At 39.5% G+C, this 27423-nt stretch overlaps 1 protein-coding gene across 5 annotated transcripts; it reads left to right on the top strand.

Annotated features, from left to right (window-relative positions):
- Positions 1-15: 15 nt before the first annotated feature.
- On the top strand, positions 16-27423 carry tekt3 (tektin 3). Of its 5 annotated transcripts, none has more exons than XM_026178225.1 (8): positions 16-200; positions 19289-19865; positions 20495-20578; positions 20688-20758; positions 20850-20993; positions 22818-23040; positions 23883-24037; positions 25655-27423. In XM_026178225.1, the coding sequence occupies exons 2-8, from the start codon at positions 19299-19301 to the stop codon at positions 25869-25871; spliced, it is 1461 nt and encodes a 486-aa protein (XP_026034010.1). In that variant the 5' UTR covers positions 16-200; positions 19289-19298; the 3' UTR covers positions 25872-27423. The 5 variants fall into 5 exon arrangements, with proteins under 5 accessions (XP_026034010.1, XP_026034009.1, XP_026034011.1 ...); XM_026178224.1 differs by having other exon boundaries at positions 19259-19865; XM_026178226.1 differs by lacking the exon at positions 16-200 and adding an exon at positions 17480-19043.

Here is a 27423-nt window from a genome sequence, read left to right as displayed (position 1 = left end):
TACTGAGGAGTTGGCAACACTGATCTATGGTACTCTATTGGAAATCTGGTGACTCTGGAGGCTATTTGAGTACAGCACACTTAATGTTCAAAAGAAGACGTTTCAGATGACTAGAGAACTAATGGCATGGTGTGTTATCCTGTTTGAAGCTGAAGATGTGGCACACTCTGATCATGGACATGGTCAGCAACAATACTCAGGTAAGCTGTGGTGTTTAAATTATGCTAGGTTGGTGCTAAAAGAATGTTACAGCAGCAGTCTGAAGTTAATAAAGGGCATGGTGGATTCATACCTTCATGCTGAATGCACCTTGCCTTCATCTCAATGTTATAGCAAATTTTAAGACCTGGCCTTTTTTCCAAAACGCTTTCTGTTGTACAATATTGGTGAGCCCATGCAAATTGTAGCCTCAGTTTCCTGTTCTTAGCAGATACGAGCAGAGATGGGCAGTAACGCGTTACTTGTAACGCGTTACTGTAATCTGATTACTTTTTTCAAGTAACGAGTAAAGTAAGGGATTACTATTGCAAAATCGGTAATTAGATTACCGTTACTTTCCCGTAGGAACGCTGCGTTACTGCGTTACTAAAACCGTGATTTTTTTTGCGAGAATGTCTCATGACAGTGACGTAAGCAAGTGCGACGTTGGTGACAGCAGCTGTGTGCAGATCAACAATGGATCATATATCGAGTGCGGGAGCGAGTATGAGCGTGCAGCGTTTAAAGTGTGGAAGTACTGACCTTACTTTGAGTTTGATTCCATAAAAAGTGACAAAAACATTAGCGTCCATCGTGCGTGGGAAGAAAACTTCTTTTTACAGCGAAAAAAACCCCTAAACTTCCGAGCAAGCACCGAGTAGCTACGACGTGATGGGAAACTCACAGAGACACTCGCGCGGATTCTTCAACTGACCGCAGCACACCTACACCAGGGTAACCCTCCGCCTACCCTGCTCCTGCTTTACAGGTGAAAATAGAGCAAAAGGACCGCTGAGTCTTTGACTTTATTTATTTTCTGCTGTGTTTTACTTGCATCTGTTTGAAAGAGTGAGTGAAAACACAAAAAATATTTTATTTTATGTGCTGGAATGTGTAGAAAATAGGTTTAAATGTTAAACTAATTTATTCAAGTCAGAGAATGTTGCATATAATTAAATGTTTTGCTTGATGCATAAAGTTAAAAGATTAAAACTGATAAAACAAGTTAAAAAAAGAGACTTTTCCATTTGATTACATTTTGTATGATGGATTATGTAGAAAAAGTAGAATTGGGCTGAAAGATCTATCACTTTATCACCTCTTCAGGTTGTAAATCGTGTTTTTAAAAAGTAACTAAGTAACTAAGTAACTAAGTAATTAATTACTTTTGAAAATAAGTAATCAGTAAAGTAACGGGATTACTTTTTGGGGGGAGTAATCAGTAATTAGTTACTGATTACTTTTTTCAAGTAACTTGACCAACACTGGATACGAGTGACACATATATGCTGCTGTAGCTCTTCTGCTTGTTTGATGTGTTGCACATTTATAGAAACTCTTCTGCATCTTTGGTTGTAATGAGTTACTGTTGCCCTTCTGTTAGCTCGCAGCAGTCTGGCCATTCTCCTATGACCTCTGGTAGCAGCAAGGGTTTGTGTAGAGCTCTTTGTATTTAACACGTTTAGGCAGCATTGGCAGCTCTAAGAGGAAATACTTTAGTGTGCTTAGCTGAATTAATTGTTCTTAGCTATAAGTGTTTTCTTATTAGGAGTATTTTTTTTCTTTTTTGGGAGGATTTAACCGTTAGATTAGGTATTTGATAAAATACACATTAAATGCCAATGAAGATCCATCCATCCATGCATAAACACTTATACAAAACAGGGATTATTGGTATGAAATTATATGAAATTATAGTACACTGGATGTTGTCACCTATCACAGTAAGCTGGCAAAGTCTTCACATGCCATAGCTTCACATTGCCTCTCTGACATTATACATCCTGTCTGTTACTACTGGAAAACGGACAAACAATCCCTTTCAGTTTCCTCTTAGCGTTTCCTGCTGTCAGCTGAGGGGTCCAGGCAACACCCTTTTCTTCACCCCTCTTGGATTTAACCTCAGCAGGGTGGACCGAGTCAGCTTCCTTCCCCATAAAGTGGCTTTTAGGAGGAAGGGCTGTGGTGGTGTTGGAGAGGGGGTTGGGTTGGAAAGGCATATTTATGTTTTCATCTTCACCCTGGAAAGAGAGGAAAGGAGCCATTGCATGCATATTCCCTCTTGCTCACTCTTTCTCTCTGAATGAAAATCCTGGGGTGGGGTTGCGAATGATTTTGCAACAAAATGCAGGGGAGGAAATGAACTGGACGGTACTTTACTACTATATCATGTGCACCTCCCTTTCCCCTCTAGTGTTTATTTTTTTGGAAGATGTTTTGTGTATTTGTGTGTGTGGTTAAAGATATCCCGAGGAAGGGTTTCTAGTTTGTGGTCATAGCTCCAGGATTTGGGGGTTATATTCCTGAAACCCTTCATAAAATTTGTCCAACACAGACAAGCTCAATATCCAGCAGGAAATGACCTCACTGTTGCCAGCTCGCATCCTACATCCAGTATGGCTGATGTGTTAATTGTCACTGAGTCATGACTGCCAAATACTTCAGAAATTTCCTGTGTCGATAAAGCTGATTCATTTTTGTGGTACGATATTGTACAATAAAAAGCAAGATCGTAAGATAGTTAGTCACTCTTGTACAAATATATGACAGAATAAAAGGATACAAGCTCATATGACGCCAAAGTAAGGAATTAATTGAAAGGTCAAGAAGTGTCTCCACTATATCAAATTCCTACAATGAATAAAGGCCACCATCTCTACTTCTGTAATCTTAAATATTGATATCCTACATGAACTGGCATTTCGAAACTCCCGAGGCTTACCGATCTTTTTTTCACATATTACATTTTGGAGCTTTGCTTGAGAATTTGAGCCATAATGCTAGTAGAGATTTCCTGTCGGATGCAGAAAATGAAAAATGAGTACTTCTGACTATTTAAAGGTCTGATTCACAACAACATTTACTTTACAAACCAAGCAAGCCTCATGTTGACTGGCAGTGGTTATAGCCACCAGCACAATAATGAGCCATTAAGCCAGCCATTCACAAACCTCAGTCACTATAGCCATGCATCACCAGCAGACTGTTAGTTTTCTTTTTACTTTTTTTGCACAATTTGTCCTTGAAGCGGAGAAATGCGCAGCCATTAAGTGTACAAGTTTTAGACACTGGAAAGTTGGTGCAGAGCATTAAATCTTTCAGACTTGCCCTGTTTTTCATTAACCTGACAGCACCCTGATTACTTTTTAATAGTCTCAACACAGGATAAGTGTGTTTGTACAAAACTGCATAAAAATACAGACATTTACATGATTACCACATACTGATGTCAGAAAGAAACAACTATAAAAGAAACCTTGGACTTGTGTAGCCTTTTGCTCGACATAGAAACTTGGAAATGACAAATGGAGTATGAGGACAGAGTATGCAGACTGGCAAGGGAGTATGAGAGGCAAGAAGAGGCCATTCAGATGGTGGAAAGACATGCAGGAAGCTCAGAATATCTCCTTTAGAGAATATTTGATGGGGGTGTGGCTTCCACCACCACCTCCACCACTGTAGGTGGTGGTGGAAGCCACACACCTAATAGGCAGCTAAGAGGCAGCTCCTTCATACCGTCAATAGTCAGTCCTAACAACACATTACACATCAATCGATTTAAACACTCTATTGTAAGTAGGCCTACTGTCCAGTCTTGAAAACATCAGGTGGACCCTGGCTCGCCATTAATCCTGAATGTTGGAATAAAGCTCTCAATATTAATGTCAGACTAACCTCCAAGTTGCTGATGAAGACAGGAATGTTTCATATTCCATGTTGAAAGTGGTTTAAGTTTAGCATTTAAGTGAATTTAAATGTAATTTAATTGTAGCAACACTTATGGATGTCAATATTTCGCTGCTTAACTATAATATTTGACAGCATAGAGAATGTTTCAGAAGGCCGCTAAACCACAAAGAGATTCAGAGAGTGACGATCAACTTCCTTCCTCGTATCCAGGAATTTTCTGTCGAGCATGCAAATGGCCAAGAAGTTTTCACAAGGACCACACACAGTGTAATACAGCACCTCCTTTTTAGGTAACGGGTTTATTTACATGGGCACTATATGTATCAACCACCTCAAAAAAGGAAAAACCAAATACATGTGCAAATAATTACTTTCATATGCTTGCAAACTATTTAAATTGTTGAGGCGTTTTGTCTGTGAAGACTATGAAGCATTTCTAGAAAAACAGGCAAACAATCCCTCCTCATAGATTGCACGAGGATTCAGCTCAGAACCTCAGTAGCAGAAATTCACTTTCTCCCATGCTGTTTCCCACCTGCTTCTAAAACATCTGACGTCATCCCAGAACTGTCAGATATAAAGAGTATGTGAGTGATGCAGAAAAACAGCATGACTCTGCCCATTTTTCACCCTGTGCTTTACGCTGTGCACACAGAGAAAAACAGAGATACTAAAATAACACATGCAGAACTTACACAAACTTATAGTGATCACTAAACCCTCCTGCTCGTATAGCATTGCATATCAAAAAACATATTTACTTTTTTTTGGCGTGTTTTACATTGACTTAAAATCCAGATTAATTCATGTAGCTCATGTAGGACTTACTAATTGTAACTCAGCAAATAGGAATTAAATTGATATGATGAAATTCCACCTTCTGTAAAGTTCTGTTGTTCTGTAAGCTTAAAAGGTTTAAAAGATGGTAAAAACAATAGTAGTGAGTGGATGTGTAAATGTTTTTCCGGACCAACTCCAATCCACTTTGTTGAAGGAGGGACTTGTCATCTCACTTCACCTTCATAAGCATGCACAATTATTTATTCAGCCTCTCTTTTGCAACACTGAAACAATGTTTACCTTTAACTAACTTTAAAAGAGTTACCAGTAGCTGTATTTATGCATCCTATCCATACAAACGGAATATTTTGGAATGATCCTTCTGTTAACTGGACTACAAAGCTTCAGTTCTTGCCTTTTCTTGGAACACACAAAGACAGAACTGTGTTTGACCTTGATTTAGCCGAGTCAGCAACTTGATTTAGCTAACTAAGAGAAAGTATGATATCAGCTTTTGCTAAACTTGCAGACTGATTTTGCCCCACATCCTCCACAGTGTTGTCTTGCTATTAAGGTCAGTTTTCAAAACCAGTGGAGACATGAGGAATGACAAAGTTGAATATTAACTTTTTAAATTATCTCATAAAACGTCTGGCAGTTCGTATCTCGCTCAGGCCGCTTATTGAAGCAAAACAAGGATAATGTGTCCTTTACTTCCATCAATATTATCTTTAGGCTAATAGAAACTTTGATATCATTGTGGCCTATCACATCGCCCGTGTACCCCTAGACAAACTGATTCAGTTGTTTTAAGTGTAGGTGTAGATATGACCCTTGACTTCAAAAACACATCTTGCGCAGCAACCGAATGATGTGTCTACATGTGAGGCATACTTACATAAACCCAGGATAGCCTTTCAGCGGCTGTAAATACACAACCATGCAAGTGTAAATCATGGTGTATCTTACTGTAGCAGTGACCCGTCTGATATCTTGTTGAACGGTTGCCTTGACACATGCACATGCAAGCACACGATAAATGCAAATACACATGGATAGACATGGCTATGGAGCTTGTGGCTGTGCAAACCACACAGTGAACTTTAGACATGTTTTGAGGGGTGTATTTATAAATGGCGAGCCCACCCAGCCTGGCATGCTTCAGATGCTTTGGGTGTTACCAGAACTGGCACCAATAAAGGACAGCAGCATTCCTGAAGCTCTCAACACTGGAGGCAAAAGGGCCAACTATAGCAATATTTGGGGTTCTTTATGGTCTGATACACAAGGTTTCACACACTAGTTGGAGGAATTTGTCATCCTATTCAAATCAACACTTTTTGTTGGAAAAGGTCACTCGGGGCATTTTAAGTGACTGGGCGTGTCTGCAGCGTTGACTGATCTGAGTGTATGTCAGGTCACAAGGGCAGGATCATCCTATTTAGCATGTCCAGAAAATAGCTGCTCTCTCTCATGCGCAGCCCTCTCTGTTCTAACACAAACACACACTAAGCAGACTTGGGTGGAAGTCTCCAAACCCTAACCCCGTGCAAACTTTCCATTCTCCAATCTGTGGTTTAAAATAAAAAACATCTACTAGCTTGTTTTTGGTACGCGACACTACATCAAATAACACACAAATAAATTACAACAGCTTTAAGATTAACAATTTGAAACCACATATGAGAACGTGAGAGCAGAAACTGAAATGTTGTGGCTTGTGATTGCCTGAGCTGTGAGTCATAAGGACTTTTTTCTTTTTTTTTTTTTAAGGTCAAATTAAGTTTTTCTTCTGTTCTAAATCAGATTATGCTACCAGATCAATCCTAATAACAATAATCATAATCAGATATTAATATTTAAAAAAAATCACATTTCATCTACATCATTATGCATATATCCAAACTAAGCTATGGATCTACCTTCATATTTATGAGCGAGAGTTATAATATTGATCTTCTCATTAAACTCTTGGCAGGAACATGGATAATGTCAAAATATATTTCTCCAATTATTTTGAACTAATTGTCAAAATTACATCTCAGTGCAAAACTGAAACCCCTTCTGTGTCAGTAGGGCACAGACCATTCAGACCAAAACATGGCAGCACATTACAGTAAGTGCCGCCATTTAACCTTAATTACTTTATCACAGACACTGAAAATGTAAATGAGTATATTAAAGTCCTTCCGAATACTCTGCAGGTGATGTTGTAATTGGTGTTGTAAAACCTAAGGGGAAATCATTTTGCTTTATAGGCTGAGAGAAGATGCCTTAAGTCAAAAGAGTGCAGCAAAGAAAAGCAAACGGTGGATCTCAGAGTACAAATGCCCACAGAGAGTTGCGGTGGCCAACAAAAAAGGAAGAAAAAGAAAGATGGAGGTAGCAAAGATCATCACAAACCCCTCAATGTGAGACAGACTAGTGAATGTGATTCTGATTCTGTCTACAAAGGGAATCATACTTGAGAGCCTTATTTATTATTTTTGCGTCTGTACATATAGAAACCTATCCAGTTTAAATGATGATACAAACCCTTGCATTAACGTCATTTCAGATTAACGCTGACAGCACTAGTGGGAACACAATGAATATGACTGCACATTTACGCCGACATCATCCTAGTGCAAAGACAAGTGGAAGCAGACAAAAACAACAAGCACGCATGCTACAAACTTTACCCGAGTCATTTAGACAGCCGTTAGCACATGATTCTCCTTATGAGAGTATACCCCAGAAGAAGCGGATAGTATAGCTTTTATTTTGGAAAGAGCCATTTCTCTGTAATAAACTCTCTTTTCTAAAGATGAGTGATTTCTCGATCAACTAGATTAATTATTTTATCCCTTTGTTGTTTCAGCAACATTAAATTTAAAAACTGTACGTTTGAGTTAAAATATATATTTATAATTTTAATAAATGACAAATTAAAAAAGCATGAACATTTTTTGTATCGAAAAAATATCGAACCGTGACACCAAAGTATCGAACCGAACCGTGAATTTTGTGTACCGTTGCACCCCTAGTAGACAGTATGATTTACAAGTTCAGTTCATTTCAATTCATATAGTGCCAACTCACAATAACAGTTGCCACTATATGGCACTTCATTTTGTAAGTTTGGCGGGGTTTTTTTGTTTTGTTTTTTGTCTACAGTAATAGAAAGAAAGCATCAACAATCAGACGACCCCTATGATCAACCATCTGGAAAGCACAAGTTGGATTAAACTCCCTTTTAACAGGTAGAAGTCTCCAACAGAACCAGGATCAAGAAGTGGTTCCAATTTGCTGTGACCAGTTGGGTTCCTTCAAATGTATCATTTATCAGTCAGTTAGCTACACACATTTCTACAGAACCAAAAGGAAAAACGAGAAAAACACACAAAACAGCCAAAAGGAAAAATTTCTCTGTAAAAAGAATAGAGCCAACAGATTTTGGTTGTTATGAAGACTTGGAGTTTTAATTGTTGTTATCAAGCCAATTAAAGTACTTTAAGGAGCTTTGAAACCATGTGGTTATGCTTTGACTAAAAACCTAGAACTATATTTGTAGCTTCCTCACTTCAGGAACACAATGCTTATATTAAAAGTGAATGTGTAAATATGTGAGTAGTCAAGGATATGGCCCATTTTGAAATTATATTCTGTATGCAGAGTCTAGGCTCAGGAAATTAGATTTTAGGAAGCAGATACTCTTTATTCTTTTTTCTTGAACTTGTCCAGAAGAGCGTCAGCAAGTTCAGGTCACAAGTAATGCATCATAATAAGCTCATTTATAATATAGATGCAACCAGACTCTACTGCAGGAGAATGCATGAGTAGATGAGGATAGGAAGCACTAACCTGTGCAAAAACCATAATCACTAACTATAATCAGGTGAAGAATGGGTGCTACTCTCTTGTGGGTTTCTAAAAATGAAGAGAAACCACTTCATTACAGTGAAGGAAGGGAGAAAATTTATATTTTAACTACTTGGAACTTTGAAATTGTGTTAGCCTTTGTGGGAAAGTTGCATTCTTTATAGCGGTGAGCTGCTGCCCTGTCTGCTCCTCATTACTGCTTTAATGATAGGCCAGGTAACTGAAGCAGAACCAGCTTCAAAAATTCAACTTCTGTGTTTGCTTTTCTATATTTGCCGTCTTCCTTATTCCCTTCCACTCTCTCCATTTTACTGCTTTTTTATTTATCAAGTAATTTTTTCTCCATTTCCTTCCATTTACCACGCCTGTTATTAACATCTTTTGGCATAAAGCCTCAAGACAAAAATTTCAGACAGCGCCATTCTTATCGGAAACAGCTTGTTAGGTGTGAAGCCCCTTTGCTGTGTGCCACACACCTAGTTACAGCCTGCCTACATAACGTAAAATATTTGGATGAAACTGCTGGAAACTGCGGCATCAAACAAAGCCTACACTGTTCTGCTCACACAGACACAAGGGTGGCGACAAAGAGCACCAAACATAGCGTGTGATGGGATGCAGTGTATGGACATTCGCTTGAATCCTCTTATTTCTCCCTCCACAGTTTACTACGTGCATTCTCTCAGTTAAGGAAAATGTCCTTGTTTTACCATGTCTCCTCCTCACTCTTGGACATTTCCTCTGTTTCTCCTTTGTCTACTTGCCTTATAGTGTTCTTTCAGCCTCTTATGCTGAATCATTTTCATACTGGCTTTCAAATTTTTTATATGCCCTTCTGCTAAATTCACAAGCTCATCAACCCTCTTCAAGACAGACAGATGCCCTCCATTTAGCCTCCCTCGTTCTGCAGTTTCTCCGGAGAGCAATTTTCTAAAAAGCTCTTAAAGGTTCTTCCTGTCTGTAAAGCTCACAGCAGCCACTCCCACAGGATGGATTCTGGTCTGCGGATGAAGAAGAAATGTTTGTAAATATACCTTACATCACAGTTGCTTCATGCTGAAATGTCATTAATTCTCACTGATATAACTTGTTAATAACCAGAGTGGGAGGGCGGTATGATATCATTTTGGACGGTGGGGGATTATTGATTGCGCTCATCTATTTCTTTCATCACTGCAGGCAGGTAGTGAAAATTTCACAGTTTGTCACACGTAACAGGTCTTTGTTTGTCTTTGCAGACAGCAGGCATTGAGCTGCAAAAAACCCTACACCTAATAAACAGTAAAGTAGCACTTCTGTCATGCAGGCATTCACTTATGCAACAGTTCCCTGTCTGCAGACCTTCTAAGGACAAGAGGAGACAATGCAATTTATTTCCTTTGCTGGTGCTGTTATTATGATTATGTTTCTGTGCACAGATCCAGTTCTCACTAGGATTGCTGAGCTCTAAGATTTCACAGCTGTACTGTCTGGTTGTGAGCAGTTGTAAGCTGAGGGAAACAGTATGACGGAAACACATCTGAATGTGTGCATGTCTAAATATATACATGTGGTAAATGAAAATAGTCCAGTTCCCACTGGCTTAGAAATCCTGAAGATAACCAATATTATATTTACAGAAAATTCTCTGTGCACACTATATGTACCATTGAAAAAAAATCTGTTTACTTTATCATTATGCATGAAAACCAAAATTCATAATTGTAGATATGCATTATATAGGTTATATAATCTATATAATGTATATCTGTGTAAAACCTTTATATCGGCTTCTTTCTCTCCGATCTTTTAGGAGATAAATGAAAAAGAGCTGAGTGCACAAAACATTAAAACTTTGCATATCATTTGTTTGACCCTGAATACTTTGCATGCTTCTGAAAACATGCAGGACTAGTTTTTGATGATGCTTCAGTGATTATACACCTGGTCAGCCAGACAGTTGATCGGATGGAGCTGGCAGAGGTCCGACTTCTCACAAAGTAAGGGACATCACCTTATTTTACCCCACCATACTCTCCTACACAGTGAAACAATTGCAAACATCACAGTGATGAAGCTTATGCTCTTTCATATGCAGCTGTCCAGGGGACAGTACGATGAGGTTTTCCACTGCAGGATCAGTGAAATCCCATCCCTAGTGCAGCTGTGCCCTGCTGTCCTCAGTGGCCAGGATCAACAACATAGGCACGTGATGCCCATTCTGGGTAAATGAGAGGAGAGAGAGGGAAGGAGGCACTAAAACACTGAAGGTCTTCCTCTGCTTCTCATGCTGGCTGGGAGCAGCACGCAGTGTGGTAAGAGGTTTTGGGTGGTCACCTTAAACAGTGAGTGAAAAAAAACTGCGTTAGATAAGTGCAAGTTCACCGCAGCAGCTTGTTTTACACACAGAACCAGAGCGGGAGAGATGATAGCACTCGTACAGAGAATTAGAGGCATATGGAACTGAAAGAGATACATTTGATTGCTACATCTGGTAAATATGTTTAAATATATCAAATTCTTAACTGTTCAGGTCTGACTTGGTGTAATTGTTTTGGTGCACTATTGAATAAAACTGGTGATCTAAAGTTCGAAAGGTTAAAACAAAAAACAGTAAGTATAGTCGACAGAACAATCCACAAAAAGAAGAGTTAAATACAAAAGGCCTACTAAGAAATCTTATCAGTTACAGACCTTACTTTTGCTGACTTTGTCTCCTTCTACTGAGGTAATTGTGCATTCCCAGCTGCTGCATGCTATCCTCTGTACACACAAGATGAGGGCATATAATTGCCACAGATCCACGAGAGCCAGCAGAGGGCTAACTCACAGCTCTGGGTACTCCTCACGTGGCACATACACCTGACATGGCATCATGTGATGTACACATACTAAAAGAACATCATAATCAAAGTAAGAATGGACTCTAATGGTAGGGGCTAAATATGATACTCAGGGATTTGACAGAGGCTGAAGAAGTGTCCACTTGGAATTCCACTGAGACATTTTTACAGTTCAGCTCTGTGTGCGCTGCCAGAATTGAGAACCATATGGCCATAATTTTCACATGCCTACGCCACTTATAATATCTTGACACCTCTACTGAATGACTGTCATACCAGTGACCCACAGTTTGTCTCTGACACAACCTACAGCGCATCCCAGGGCCCCGAACAAGGTGGGAAAGGCAAAATCTTGTCTAGCAAAATGAAAAGTTCCCACTGCCTCTATTTATGAGACCGTTACGCTGCCAGAAAAGATAAATGAAATTCTCTCAAGTTTGCTGAACATGTTAACAATAGCGGCATTCTACTTCAGTCCAAATTTGGGAAAGAGAGAACAATTTGAAAGCTTGTGAGGAGCTGTCAACCACATGCCTTCGGCATTTTAGACAGAGGGGGAGGGCGCAGAGGTTGGAAAATGCCTCTGAACAAAAAAGCCATGGTTTTAAATGCCTTTCTCCGCCTTGTACTGGTAAATCTGAATCTTCCTTGGCCTTTTGTTTGGCCAGTGTAAGCTGTTAGAAAAGAATTCAGACAGGGTTTGTGCAAAAAAACCCAGTAATCTATGGTCAAGCGTGTGATGCTGGCATGGTTGCATGGTGCTTGAATTGATACTGGCACTATAGTGTGCTCAAGTGAGTAGAACTGATTAAAAAGACCACTTGTCAGGTAAATTTCCATGAAGTACACAGTTTAGAAACAACAGAACAGCTGATTACAATATGAACCATGCTTCTGCTCTAATTCTGATTAGACAATCTAAATGCTACCAAAGATGCGTTACAGTACTGTGTGCACCTCACATGAAAACATGCCTTTGAAATCAATCTGATATCTTGCTGGATGCACTTTGACCTTTGGCAGCACTCAAAGACAATGTAAGACAAGGGGGAGTCGGGGCTTTGTACGTGCTGGATGTGTGTGTTTTACATACCTCATATCTCTACTGTTTACGGTACACATACTTGCAAGATTAAAACTGAGTCACTGGAGCATCTTTTTATTAGGTAATGAAAAGGCTGCAGTTTAAAGAGGATGTTTAAAGGAATGAATAAGCTTAGGGGAGTGTTTTAAAAACCATGTGGATGAGAAGGAATTCCAAAGTTTGTTTCAGTAAAGCTATAAACTGTTTCACCTGTTTCAGCTCTCATACTGTGCTTGCGTTTGTAAATTCTGAACTTTATAGAAGAAAAGAAGAAAAGAGCAAAAGCTTAAGGAGGACATGTATGGCCAAGAAGAATATGGGGTCAGTCTGTCTTCAGTTCCACTTGTACAGGTATCTCCTCTTGGAGACAACGGTGTCTGTAAGGCGGCAGATTGTACAACAGAAATGACACAGTCACAGAGTCCATCTGGACTCTGGACCCAGTCGCTCTTCCAACTCTTGTTCTCATGCTGCCAAGGCACAGTGCACAAGTCTCCCATATGCAATGACAGACACCTCTTTGTGTGAGACGACAGACTTTAAGTGATTATAAAAAAGGATAGCTCGAGAACTGCGATAAATGGAACATTTATTATGAGGGATGAATGGAAAAAGGGAGGCAGTGTGACACGGCAGAGGAAAATAATCTAAATGCAACTGGAATTATACTTCCTAAATTCCCTTTTCCCTTTCCTAGCTTTTGGTATTGAATACAGTTTACACATCAGTTAGCCACATGCCTCATTTCACACCTACGCCCCTAAATGGCACCAGCCCGTGGAATGCAGGGTTCTTTGTTCATGATTAAGGTCTACATATTGCTATGACCATTACGTGCATGATAATGAGTCACTGTGTAACCATCTCAAGTTTCTATCATTCATTTTTTCTTCCTGTCTTGCCAAGCTGCAGTTTCCCTAATTTGGGGTAGAGGGCTGAGTGTGAGATTAAAACACACACGCCCAGTCTGAATAATTCAACTCCTGAGTCAGCATGGAAACATTAGACTTCATTCCTCTTCTTAACCATGTAACCAAAAAAACAACTAGAATTACAACCACCAGTCTAACTGTAACCTTATAGAACAGTGGTGACCAATTCACAGAGTGCTGAACTGCTCAAAAAACATATCACCAGTAAAGGTGCATTGCTGTCCTGCAGGTAATGAAAAGTCAAGGAGCTTCACATAAGAAAATCTTAAAGACTGGCTTTGTGTTTTAAAAAGTACACATAAACAGTGCAAAGACTTTAGCATCTACAGCATTAGCACTAAGCTAAAAATACTTCCTCTACATAAATGGCACAGATCTTAATGTTTTGATGTGACAGACAGAGAGGCTGCTTAGTGTTTCCTCTCCAGGCCTCCCCTCGTCTGTCCTGTCCTGCCCTGGCCTGCCCTCTCCTCCGCTCTGCTGAATGCCACACAGTGGCTCCAGTGGAATGTGATGACCACGGATTGAACAAAGCCCTCCATTCATGGCCCCTCGTCCCACTCTGGAAGTTTGCAACTGGGAGCCTTGATCACAGAGTGGGGGATGGCTAGAGTCCATCCACCCCTTGCCCATCCTGTCAGACACACATTGCCCTTCCCTGTACCACCATATGATAGCCAGCCACCACGCAAACCAAATCCATCCATTGCATTTAATTTTCTTTATTTGCAACATTAATTAAAGTAGATAGATATCACTCACAATGAAAACGCTCAAATGCATACTAGGGTACATGTAACCCTCTTAACTTCATCTTTTAAACAGTTAAAAACAAAAGCAGCTTGCAACGTTTCTGCTACAAGTGTTTTATGTGATGTCCTTTTATGACAATGAATAATTATCTGTGCACTTTGGAAAGAAAGCAGATGGCAACAAGTGCAATTCATTTTGTGCCAACCACTAACAGCCATAATGCCTAATGATGATAGATCAGTATTTCCCATCTTAGAATGGGTTGGGTATAAAATAATGTCAACTTTAATGCTTTTTTTTTTGTTACCCAGGACACAAAAATATCTGTTGCCTGGATGTCTGTGCATCTCTGCTTCCTCTGTCTGAGTATCTAATACAATATCCATCTGCCTGCTTTATGGCGAGGACATAGAATGCTCTTTGCTTCAGACAGTTGCAGACATCAGACTGCAGATACAGTAGAAAGTTGCCATGCAACTCCACACAAACATGCACATGGCAAAGAAGCATCTTAATAGGTTTGCATTGCTATGCAACATTTAGCGTACTGAATAAGCTTCACAGATATAGTACAAAATGTACAATAGTATACACAATAGGCATAAATGACACCCTGTCAATATAATATAGAGCACCGTTATTTAGTGTAAAGAATAAAAAAAAAACAATTCACAAGCTTCAGTAACAACCTTCTATAATACTGTAATAAGATCACGTTCATATTTTATAAGTACATAATACACAAACAGACACACACACTGCAAAATTATATCACCATCTTTGTACTTTGACAAGATAAAAACAACATGAAACATGCAAAAACTTCAAAACACGATAAGTGGAATAAAAAAAAATAAAACTTAATACACTTTCATCTAACATACATCTAAATAATACTGACCAAATAATACTGACCACTTGGCAGCATCACATAAAAAAGGGACTATCAAATCTACTAAAAGCCAACTTGAACTCTGTTTTAAGAAGGCCTAGAAATTTTGTTAATATCACTGAAGATATTGGAGACAGGGTGTATTTTCAGGTTTTCAGATTGCAACCATGATTTTTTACATTTATTTGGGTTATATTTGTATAGAATAGTCACAGTAATGATTATCTTGGGGTGCTGAGATGAAAGAATAGCATAGAAACTAAATTAAATTGCAATCAGAGGATGGATTTCATCTATAGATTTAAAAATTTGTTACATTTTTGACCCACCACTACAAGGAACTGCTTTGACCCCTCAGGTTATAAGAGCCTAAATAATCAACTTCACTCAACATCATGATACCACTGTTACCAAAGAAGACAAACTGGAGGACTCACAATATAGAAGTACAAGGATGAATGTGTATTATGGCTATTAGAAGAAATCATTAGAACACACAGAAACACTTCCTTGGGTGACTACTGACAATCTGTGATAAGCTCAGGAGGCTCCTGTGATTTTCCCACCTGGATGCTCCATTACCACAGTGGGGGATCTCTAATATTGTCATTAGATTTAATGGTTCATTACATCTTCTGTATTGTTCTCCAGGTGTGGCCGCCCTCCTCGTAGAAGGATCCATCTAGAATTCACAGAGGAAACTGATGCCAGTATAATGGCCTGCATAGTCGGGCATAAAGACAGCTACAAGTCTAGTTTATCTGTTTGACCCAGCAGTCAGGAGTGTAAGCAAAGCACAGGAAAGCACCTCATATCAATCTTGCCAATAGAGGAAGCTGTGGTACAACCAGAGGCTTGGACAATTGCCAGGTTGACATCAAAATAGGTGGGGTTTGAAGAAGTGAAAGCACTAGGGGCTTAGGGAGGGAACAGAGAACCTGGGAGGGAACAGGGAACCTGGGAGGGAACAGGGAACCTGTTTTTTTTTATTTTTTTTTTATTTTTTTTACTAATTCGGAATGTTTAGAAAACACACCTGACCTCCTCACGTCGTCTATTCTTACCCAATCAAGAGAAGGTCAGTGGTGGAAAGGAAAGGACACAACCTTAAGGGATTGTGTGTGGTGAAAGGGGTGTGTTGCTACATATAGTAAGAAAATAAGAGAACTATCACCAAATTTGTTTGTTTGATATTTCTCTGTGAAAAGTTAAAAAAGTGCCGCAATTATCCGCTCTGGTTGTGAACAGATTATAACAATGCTACAGCATCCTAACTTTGCAGGACATAGTTACAAAATGTCTCAGATGTGCAGTTGGTTGTGGTTGTCCACACTCAAGCAGAAGGATCAAGTTCTTATTTTGTATCTCCAGCTATTTTGGTTGTCGGGTGTTTGAAGGAGGACACTGGTATCTGCACAGCTTATTAAAACCGATCTCTGAATTCGGAGCACCGGAGCATTGTATGTCTTCCAGTATTAATGTTGCAAAAGAAATAATATCAAAGTACATGTCTACATGTGTGAAGCAGTGAACGCTGACTGCAGGTTCAGTGTATTTTTCTACCTGTCCAGTCCAATTTGACAATTCACTGCCACTTTCATTGCAGCCAAAATGAGAAAAATTCAAGGCTTGGACACCTCTGCCAAACCACAGAACATAAATTAAAAAAATTATGACACTATAATTTTCCTGCTTGTCATTTTTTCCCCACAGCAATATAGCTTGACTGCTAAATGGCTACTACTATATACCACATAAGGAAAGGAAACTATTTCTTAAAACTTCATACTATGACTCAATTTAGAAGCTCTGTTTTATTAATGGTTTTATACTGCTGAAGATTACAGCCTTCAGTTCTGTATCACTGTACTCTAAGCGGAGTAGACAGCACACTTGCTCCCTCAGACATTTCTACTGTGCAGTAATTAACAACATGCTCTCATGGGCCACATGGCAGGAGTATATATAGGCCCCTCTTACATTGCCTTCATGTTCAGAGGCCAGTGGGGAGCTTCACTAGGAATCGCTTTTCCAGGGGACACTTGCAGTTCTATCCAGGGGAGGAATTTCAAACGCAGGCGCGCTTTTCGTGCTTTTCTGGGGTGTATTTATAGTGGATGAGGTCAGGGCAGTAGAAGCGTGTGGGATGGCCTTCTTCAACCTAGCCATGTTAAGTGATGCCACAGGCTGCAGGGGTGGAGCAATGGTGCGCCATTCCATTCTAAATCTAAACCTGTATGTTTATGACAATAGTAGCTGAGCACGGGCTGCAAAACTGCACGTGGTGGCCACCAAGACCTTTCCAGTTATAAAGTGGGCAGGTCTTGGAGGAGGTTCCAGGGCAGGACATATAAACCTGCAAGCCAATCACAAATTCTTCATTAATGAGTTTGAGATTTCATTATGTGATCTCTAAAGTGGGGTTTGATGGATTTGTTTGTTTTTTTACTTAAAGAAAAACATGTCAAAAAAAATTTGTTCCCAAAAAACAAATATTAATTAAGCTTGTCAGTACAGTACACCTTAAATACCTGAGTACATAGATCAAATTCAGACTGGACCCTACTTGGGGAGTTACACTAATTTACTTCCAGATTGTAAGGGTACTAACTTCTTTCATGTAATGAGGATAAGCTAACTAAATGATTGCTGCTACAACAGTATTTAACACAGCATTCATACATAAAGGGACAGCAATATAGATGTTATTCTCTACAAACATGGAGTTAGAAAACATTCTGTGCTTGAGTCCTACATTATGAGTGTGTAAGTGTCAGTAAGATGGAAAGCTGATCTCACTGAAAGTTGCTGGTTAAGTATTATCATACAGCCAGGGAGGATGAGAAAGCTCTCTTTACCCGCCATAAACTCTGCCAAGTAAAGTTTTAAAATTATTACAACATTAAATAATTAGCAGTAGATTAAATAACATGGTGGTTGGAAAGACCCCAAAATAATCTCATTCAAAGATTTTGTTCAGATCACACTTCTATTGTTAAGACAGAGCTAAATAAATCCTGGTTACACCTTTCCTTGTCCCTGTGGAAACCAGGCTATCATCTGTCCAGCCCTACCCCCTCAGAACAGATTAATGTAAACGATACTCATTTCCAATGGTAGGTAACACAACACAGATTATTATTCTGTGCTACAGGGGTTTGTGTGGACTCTTCCTGCGGCATGAATCATTAAACAAGTAACTGCAATCAATACAGACAGCTTGGTTCTCAGGGTGACGGTGAGCTAATGTGTGCATGCATGGAGACCAACTGAAGTTGACTGCTTTAAAAACAAAGCTCCGATTGCTTCCCTTCTATCGAGGATTTTAATGACAAATGGCTTGATTAAGCTACAGAAAGTAATCGATCATCCGTAAATAAATTCTTTAAAAACTGATTGGGGTGTATTTTGAATGTTTATCTTGTTTAATGAAGAAAGAAGAGAACAGGCAGAATGTGGAGAGCTGTAAGTTATCAGTGAATTAAAAAAAAAATCACAGTTCATGGTGCTGAGGGTTTATAATATAGGCATCTATTTGCTGTGTTGTTTTCACTGCATTTTACTTTTCCACTTTAACTGTGTTCCTGATAAGCTGTGCCTGTATTGGTTGAAAAGTGGACTGGAACTTTGTAAAGTCACAGGAGGTCAGTAGGATTTTATAAAGAAATCTAATAAGAAGAAACATTACAAACACCAAAGTTACATCTGTCCTGTGGACACATTTTGTAACACTGGTGCATTTACTAGTCCAAAGAAAAGCACCTGGTCACTATTAATCTGAAAATCCTTGGCACAGTGTTGCAGTAACCCATGGCAACTGCTTCTGTGTCAACAGAAATCTTGAACAAGGCCAGCTGCTGCTGTCCAGGACTGTGCAACACCATTGGTTGGCTGAATGAATGACTTGCTAACTTTTCTATTATGCATGCCAGTTTACCTTTAGTGCGTTCTTGAGCTCATTCTCAGGTAAACAGAGCTGAGAGGCAGCTGGTCACAAGACACTGTCGAGCAATTGACAAGCGTTCATCTTGGTAAGGCAGTTCTTTGTCTACTTTGATGCTTCACCTTAGTTCTGATTTTATTTTCCACCTTCTTACTCTAATGAGCCATCTAAACACGTTTTCTTTGTATACTTAACCAACCTACAGAGTTTGTAAACTGCTTTAAATGTCTGATCCAGGTAGCTAATATGAATATGTAAAATATTCAAATCAGTTTGAGAACTTTTTTCTTTACTTTGACTCAGGACCAGTAGTACCACTTTGAACCCTTGCAGGCTTCGAAAAATGGAGTTGATTGGATCCACTCTGACAGCAACATACGCTCGGCCAAAAAGCAGCCACTTTCTCCCTGCCATCTCCACTATGGCATCCAGCTATCGAAACCCCCAGGCAGCCCTGGTCATGAATCCCAATGCCAGTCTGTGGAGGACAAACAGCTATTACAAGAGCAACAGCACTATCCCATCCCCTTCCATACAACGAGAGAATTTAGATTTGGTTCGTGCCAAGACGGTGTTGTACCCATCCAACAGGAGTGCGCTGACCACCCGCTACACTCCAGATGACTGGTACAAGTCCAACCACAACAACTACAGGGAATCCGAGTCTTCCCGGAAAAGCGCAGAGAGACTAAGAAGAGACACCATCAGGCTGATGCAGGATAAAGAGCAACTTACCAGACGAACCCAGGAGAATACCAGCAAGAACATAGGAGAAAGGCTCAATGACATTGTCTTTTGGAAGTCTGAGCTGAGCCATGAGATCGACAACATGGTGACAGAGATAGCAGCTCTTAATGAGGTCAAAAGGAGGCTAGAGAGAGCCTTGGCAGAGACTGAAGGGCCCCTTCAGGTGAGGCTGGAAGGAATATGTTTCAATGAGCTACTTTGAATTTTTTTTTCACGGATGCACACTAATTTTGAGTGATATTATTTGAACATTTAGCTTGATATTTTTTATTTGTTTGAGAGAAAACATGACATAACACTGGTCATACTAAGACTGAGTGCACGCATATTATCAATCATCCATATTATGCCAGTTTTAAAGCAGTCGTCTGTTTGGTTGTAGAGACAGTTTTTGCATGATCCCTTGCAACCCTTCAAAATGACGGTGCTTTCACTGGGTCAGTCCCATAAATAGGTCATCCTAGTGCCCTGTTCGAATGACCATAGTCCCCCTGAGAGAGTTAACTTGATCTGGCTTTATATCTGATGACAGGGACACCTTTCTAGACCAATATCATGTAGCATGAGACTTTCTTAGAGACTTCTCCAGGTGACTGAAATTGGAGTATGATCCAAACATGTTGCAGAACTTAGTATATGCACACCTTGATATTGATATAACTTGTGTTTTTCTTTACAATCATATTATATCCCCATCTTTTGGAGTGTCACAATCACTGTTAAATAAAGAAAATGTTCTTTATGGATTTACCATTGCATCTTGCTTTAGTCAAAATAAAATTTTGCTAACAGGTGTCTCAAGAGTGTCTGTACCACAGAGAGCGGCGGATGTCCATTGACCTGGTACACGATGACGTAGAGAAAGACCTCATAAAGGTAAAATGAAAGATCAGTGTGGTTATATATATATATTTGGGACTCATGAGACCAATATTACTGCAGAAATAAGAAAGTTGTTATATTCTTTCTACCTTTGCTAAAAAAGGAGGTAGAAGTTATAAAGTCATGTCAGGAAAGGATGAGGCGACATCTGGACAGAGCCATTGCTCAGCTAGCGTAAGTCTGACAATCTGACTAAGACTGCAGTTTGACATGTGCTCAATTTATAAAAGTTTTCATTTCTGTTTTACGTTATGTGATTCATTAGGTCAAACCGAGCAGCTCAACATGAGTTGGAACGAGATCTGAGTGACAAACTGACAGCGCAGAGGATAGATCAAAGGTGTCACCATTTAAGGAACACATCGGATGGTATTGGCTATTACAGAGGAATTGACAGACTAGACCCTTCGTGAGTATAATTATATTTTTGAATATCTGAACAATTCAATTATATTCGATGAAATACTTGATATTGCTGTCCAGAATTTGTTTACGCTTGCATGAAATGATAAATTGTTGTGTCCAGATAAATATATAAAAATGTTAAGCAGTCTTGAAGCATTACTGTATATTGGTGATTTGTTGCAAGTGAGATGTAAATATTTTATCAGGCGATTAAAAGTTAATAGTAATGCCAGGAACATAGTGAAGCTGCACTTACGCACACCAGGGCTACGATATACACTCACTGGTTACTTTATATGGTGCACCTTGCTTTTGCCTTCCAAACTACCTTAATTTGTAGTGCTATTGATTCAACGTGGTGCTTCCAACACACTGAGATCATATTGGATTGACATCTGGTGAGTCTGGAGGCCATTGTTGTGTTCAAGAAACTAGGCTGAGGTGATCGGAGTTTTGTGACATGTGTTATACTGCTGGCAGTATAGACTGACACTCTGTGGACACGGCCAGCAACAATGCTCAGGTAGGCGGTGGTGTTTAACTCAGTTGGTATTAAAGGGCCTCAAAGTGTGGCAAGAAACTAAAACACCATCACCATCAAACTGTTGATATAAGGTAGAAAGGATAAATGCTTTCATATTTTCAAATTCTCACCGTACCATCATGCAGGAGAAGCCAGTTTTCCAGTCTTCTATTGCCCACTTTCAGTGAGACTCTGAGAATGGTAGCCTCAGGTTCCTGTTATTAGCTAACAGGATGGCACCCAGTGTGGTCTTTTGCTGCTGTGGCCCATCTGCTTCAAGGTTCCACATGTCAAGTATTCAGAGATGCTCTTCTGCACACTGTGGTTATAATGCATTATTATTTGAATGAACTTCCTATCAACTTGATGCAGTCTGGCCATTATTCGTGGACCACTGACACTAACAAGGCATTTTCATCTACAAAACTGCCGCTCGCTGGATATTTTCTCTTTCACATGTAATTCTCTGGAATTTCTAGAGTTGGTTGTGCGGAAACATCCGAGTAGATCAGCCCATCCGGCACCAACAACCACACCATGTTCAAAGTCACTTAAATCACCTTTGTTTTCCATTTTGATGCTCGGTTTAAACTTTAGCAGATCATCTTGAAAATGTCTACATTCCTAAATGTACTGAGTTCCCACCATGTGATTGGCTGATTAGTTTTTTGTAACCAGCAATTGAGCAGCACCTAGTAAAGTGGCCAGTGAGTGTAAATGATGACTATAAGTGTCAGCTTTACCATGTTCACCATCTCCCGTTTGAATACTAGCAATTGCTAAAACAAACAAACAAAAACTTTATACAATTTTCCATAATTGTCATTCCCAATAAACATTTAAGTAACCACAACTATTGCAACCTAACAGGGACATGAATGCATGTACCTAAGACTTCAGGGTAAATCTAATGTCTAACTGTACAGTTATACTACAAAAAACCCAAACCATCATATTGTGTTCTTTATACTAGCTCACTTCATTTTTGTACCAGTTTTCATGCATTTTAAGCATTTAGGTTGAAAAGTTTTTCACTAAGAATGGTACCTGAAAGTTTACTAATCATAGTAATTCTTTGTAATAGACTTACTATATAATCTGGTTTATTATGATGGGCCCTTGAAGGTTTTCGTTTGCTAACAAGCCCCTGCCTCTCAAAAGTTTAAGAACAATAACAATGAAATTTGGCTAAAATAGCTAAAAAGTTTTGTGATATCTGAAAAACTCTTTTCCAAATGCATCATGTTCAAAACCAGTGGGAGTGTTGGAACATACTGTAAATGCATCTAACTGTTTCTCTGTCAGAATCTCTCTGCCTGACTCGTGGTCCAAGTTTACAGATGACAACATCCTGCATTCCCAAAGTGAGCGAGCTGCCTCCCACAAGCTCAGGGATGAGATAGAAATCCTGCTGAACGCCACTTCCAATGAAATGTGGAACCAGTTCAACAATGTCAACGTAGCCTTCACCAACCGCATATCAGAAACTGGTGATGCCAAGAACAGCTTGCAAACACACCTGGCTAAGGTCATCACCTTTTCTGCATGGTTTATTTCATAAAAGACAATAATATCTTGATAAGGTTATGTAACGGGGACATTTTTTTTATCACTGTATTTTAATCGTAGTGTAATGAATTACAGCCTGTTCCTAATTTTATTCTTATGTTGGACTTCGTTCTTGATTATTTCACAATGTGAAATAGATTATTAAGAAAAGTGGTTTCAGAGGCAATCACATGGTTTTATTTTAGGAAAAAAAAGAAAAAAATCCATTCCTTTTTTCTTATTGAGTATTTAACTACATTTGCCACTTATTAGGAAGAGATCATGTGTCTGTACAATCCTTTTCCCCGCTTCTTTCTAAAACTCTCTATCTCCATCAGCTGTGCAGATTTGCCCTCTATGGTGGATTATATGGATTATATTTGCAAAACATCCCTGTCAAAGGAGAGGAGCTGTAGTAGTTTGTTCATTGCTTGTGTCACATTCTGCACTTTATCCCATTGATTTCAGGTTGCCATCGAGAGCTGCTGGATAGTTCGAACACTGACAGGAGTGATATGAAGCACAAGGTCTTCAATAAACCTCACTCACTGTTAGCTGTAAAAAGTAGCGATTGGCTGAAATGAAATTATTTCAGATGAGGTTAGACAGAGCAGGCCACTGTGCATGTGTGTGCCTGTGTTCAGCTGACTCAAAGTCTGCAGCTTTGTACATGATCCTTTTTATTGAGATTCTCACATTTTCCCCTCTTTTGGCTTCGGGTCAGCCTTTCCCTTAATTTCCATGCCTAACTCAGCTATGCTTACATGACTGGAACTCTCAGCGGCTGCATCACAATTTGTTGTCTTTTGTCTTTTCATGCAGACTCTACAAGAGATCTTTCAGACTGAGATGCTAATTGAGTCAATAAAGAAGGCTCTCAGAGATAAAGAGTCCCCATTAAAAGTGGCCCAAACGAGGCTGGAGGAGAGGATCCGCAGACCCAACATAGAGCTCTGCAGGGACAATCCACACCACAGGTAGTTTGTTCCACATTTCCAAATCAGATGTGATTTCAGATGTTATTAGATTGTTCCTCCAGACAAAAAGGTTTTGAGTTTCAGTTACTTGCACTAAGGGTGAATAGAGAAAGAAAATCACCAAACCTTCTACATTTGTGCTACAATCAGCAGACACCAGCTGGTCATGGTGAAGGACAAAAAGCTGTCTGGTTTTAGGAGTCAGGAATGGTAAATGGACGGGTTCCCATATGGCGTTTTTCTACTCTGAGTACTCAGAACGCTTTATACACGTTGCCGCATTCACCCATTCACTCCGATTTATACAAGCACTTTTTTCTATGTAAGCACTGTCTGTCTAAGGCTACGTTCACACTGCAGGCAAAAGCACATCAAATCCGACTTTTTTGACCCTATGTATGACAGTTTGAACAGCACAAATCCGATATTTTCAAATCCGACCTGGGTCACTTTCGTATGTGGTGCTGAATCCGATACATATCTGATGTTTTAGAAAGCGACTGCTGTTTGAATGGTCATGTCGCATTAAATCCGTCTTTTACGTCACTGACACAAGACAGACGCCAATTATCAGCGCCAGAGAAGACATTGTGAACGCTTTCTGGCCATCCAGTGTAGATGTCAGTGATACTGTTGGGAAGACAACGTTGGAGAAACGTGAATATTTTATTTGTACTGTATAATCTGCAGATTCTTACAGAAATCTGCAACTATCCTTTGAAGCACCGCTCCTCTCTAAAACAGCAATAAGGATAATTATTAGGCCATATGTAAATAACAAAATAACTTTATAACTTAAAGCAAAATTGGGAAACGTAAAGTCCGAAACAAGTCTTTATATTAAGGGCCATCAGTCAAACAATACTGTTTGCTCTGGGTCTAAACAGAGCGCGTTGTGTATGACGTCGTCTTTTGCACATGCGGGCCGCTTTGAGGGTTCACACTAGAGCGCGTTTGCTGTCACATTTTATTTGTAGTCTGAACAAGCAGACAAAAAAAATCGGATTTGATCAAAAAATCGGAATTGAGCATTAAGACCTGCAGTGTGAACGTAACCTAAGATTCACACACATTCATACTCCAATGGACGTAGGTGACCTGCCTTACCTCCTGAGCCAGAACCACACCTAAGAAGGAAAACTGCTTTCTGGTGGTTGATATAACTAGTAATTATGTGGTAATGCATCTCAGGCTATTTTGCAATGTAGTGTGTGCCTTTTGTATGTTACAAATTACTTCAAGGAGTGAAGAAAATTATGCAAATATACCATTTCTCAATCAAGAATCAAATCATTGACAAAGAATGCACTGATTTCCCTGATTTTAACCAGCTGCTATTTGAACTTTTAACTTAATTTTTAACGTCACTTTTAGTTAATCAACCTCATTGAGTGACAAAGTGTAATACCAGTGAATTACTGCCAAAAATGTTTTTTAACTTTGTCATTTGATACATTTTAGAGGGGTTTGGCCTCTCTGTGGTTTAACTGAACAATAATATAAATTATTACCTTTAATTGCAAATCTCACAATGTCATACTTTGGAAAGTTTCCTTAACTTCTTTCCCTATGCTGCAGATTTGACAGTAAGCAGTCTTTCTCTCTCTAATTATTCAGACTTGTGAGTGAGGTGAGAGAGATCGAGGACACTATTCGGAAACTTCAAGAGAGGCTGATGGAGGCCGAGAACACTCTGCAGACTTTGGTGAAGACCAAAGTATCCCTGGAACATGACCTATCTGTCAAAGCCAATTCACTTTTCCTGGACCAGGAGAAGTGCATGAGTATGCGCAAGAGCTTTCCTAGCATGCCCCGTCTGGTGGGCTACACCTAAAACCAAGTCTTAAAAGGAGGACCATTGGAAGACCAATGGAGTTATTGTTTCTGTAGGTTTGGAGTGGTTTAAATGAAGGTGTGGATGACCTAAATGTAAACACGATGACTTTAAAAGCAGATATGCAGCAGTTTATAAAAAGAAATAAGCAAAAGAATCATATGCAAAGGCAAAAACTTGATATCTACAGTTAAATACAATTACACATATGTTATGCTACTAATGTACTAAATGGCAGAAACTTGTGTTCACACTTGCAACCTATATATTAAAACCTTTAACAGAACTATTTACTGTTTCACACTGACATAGAGATTCTTTATGTTGTATATTAACTGGTCATCTTAAAGGAGCTTTGTTTTAACTATGAATAGATTATGCTGATTTTGTTTGTGACTGTGATAGCACCTGAGGAAAAAAAAGGTACTTATACACTACCAATTGGAGCAAGGTATCTTTATGTATTTAAACACTACCTTAGCGACATGCCTTGAGCCAGTGAAGCACAAACAAGGGCATTAGTAGCACGTGACGACAAACCCCAAACAAAAAGCAGAGAGTTATTTGCACAACACAGTGAGTGACCTAACTGTTATCTTGGACGTGGCATGTACGAAACACTTACTTAAGTAAGTCTGGCACTGAGACTGTAAACATACACCTGTAGTTTGGTTAGCTCTCCTGTAGGACCTGAGCCTCATAACTTCTCATCAGTCTCTTTCTGTCACCCGTGTTCGCTGTCCCTCTTGTGCCAGTGTCGGCCTGCTCCTGTGCAAAGATGCTGCCATTTGTATTTGTATCGAGTATCAGTTTCATTTCATTTTGTTGGTATAGCGAATAGCTTTCTGAGCCTAAGCAAACTTTGGACACACAAGATACAAATGCATGCACTGTAAACACTACTATCACAGTCCCTGACTCAACCCTTTGTGCTACTCCACTTCCTGTATAACCTTTGGCCCTACTGAGGAATATAAATGTCGCTTGAATTACCAGTAGTGTAAGAGTTTAACCATTGTTTGTATAGTAGTCACCTACTGTAGAAAACATACCACCAAACCACCTGAGCACGCCAACTGTCTTTGCATCCTCATCATCGTATTACACTTGTCTATGAAGCAGATATGTCTCGAAATCAAAATATGTCTCATTTTAAACGAGTGCCTGCAGACAAAGTAAGTGGAATCTGGAGCCAGACGCTAACTGGATTTGCATACTGGGATGAAACAGAATCAATGTGAAGGCTAAGCCGTAAAGTTAAAGTCTATCTCAGATCTAACTGGGTCTATAAAATCTTTTTAGTGGCTACACCATTAAAGAAAAAAGCACGAAAACATCTGTTTTTTAAGTGGAGAGCAATTTCACCATAAAGATTCCTGGCTGGGAGGGCGGAGTGATTATAAAGCTCAGCCACCTACTGTATGTGTGCGTAACTTGCACTTTGATTGGGTGTAATCAATCTCAGGGCGATGAGTTGGTTTCCCTTTAGTGCAAACAGGACAATGCTCAGGAGCAATTCAATAAATGGTAAATGGCCTGTATTTGTATAGCG

Source organism: Astatotilapia calliptera, chromosome 8, assembly GCF_900246225.1.
Source record: "Astatotilapia calliptera chromosome 8, fAstCal1.2, whole genome shotgun sequence".
Classification (NCBI taxonomy): domain Eukaryota; kingdom Metazoa; phylum Chordata; class Actinopteri; order Cichliformes; family Cichlidae; genus Astatotilapia; species Astatotilapia calliptera.
This window is presented reverse-complemented; position numbering and strand designations above follow the sequence as displayed.

Excerpts from the sequence above, each read along its gene's own strand:
- tekt3 (XM_026178225.1), top strand. The coding sequence starts at position 19,299 with ATGGAGTTGATTGGATCCACTCTGACAGCAACATACGCTCGGCCAAAA. Across the intron at positions 20,579-20,687 it reads TAGAGAAAGACCTCATAAAG|GAGGTAGAAGTTATAAAGTC; the intron begins GTAAAATGAAAG and ends TTGCTAAAAAAG. Across the intron at positions 20,994-22,817 it reads ATTGACAGACTAGACCCTTC|AATCTCTCTGCCTGACTCGT; the intron begins GTGAGTATAATT and ends TTTCTCTGTCAG.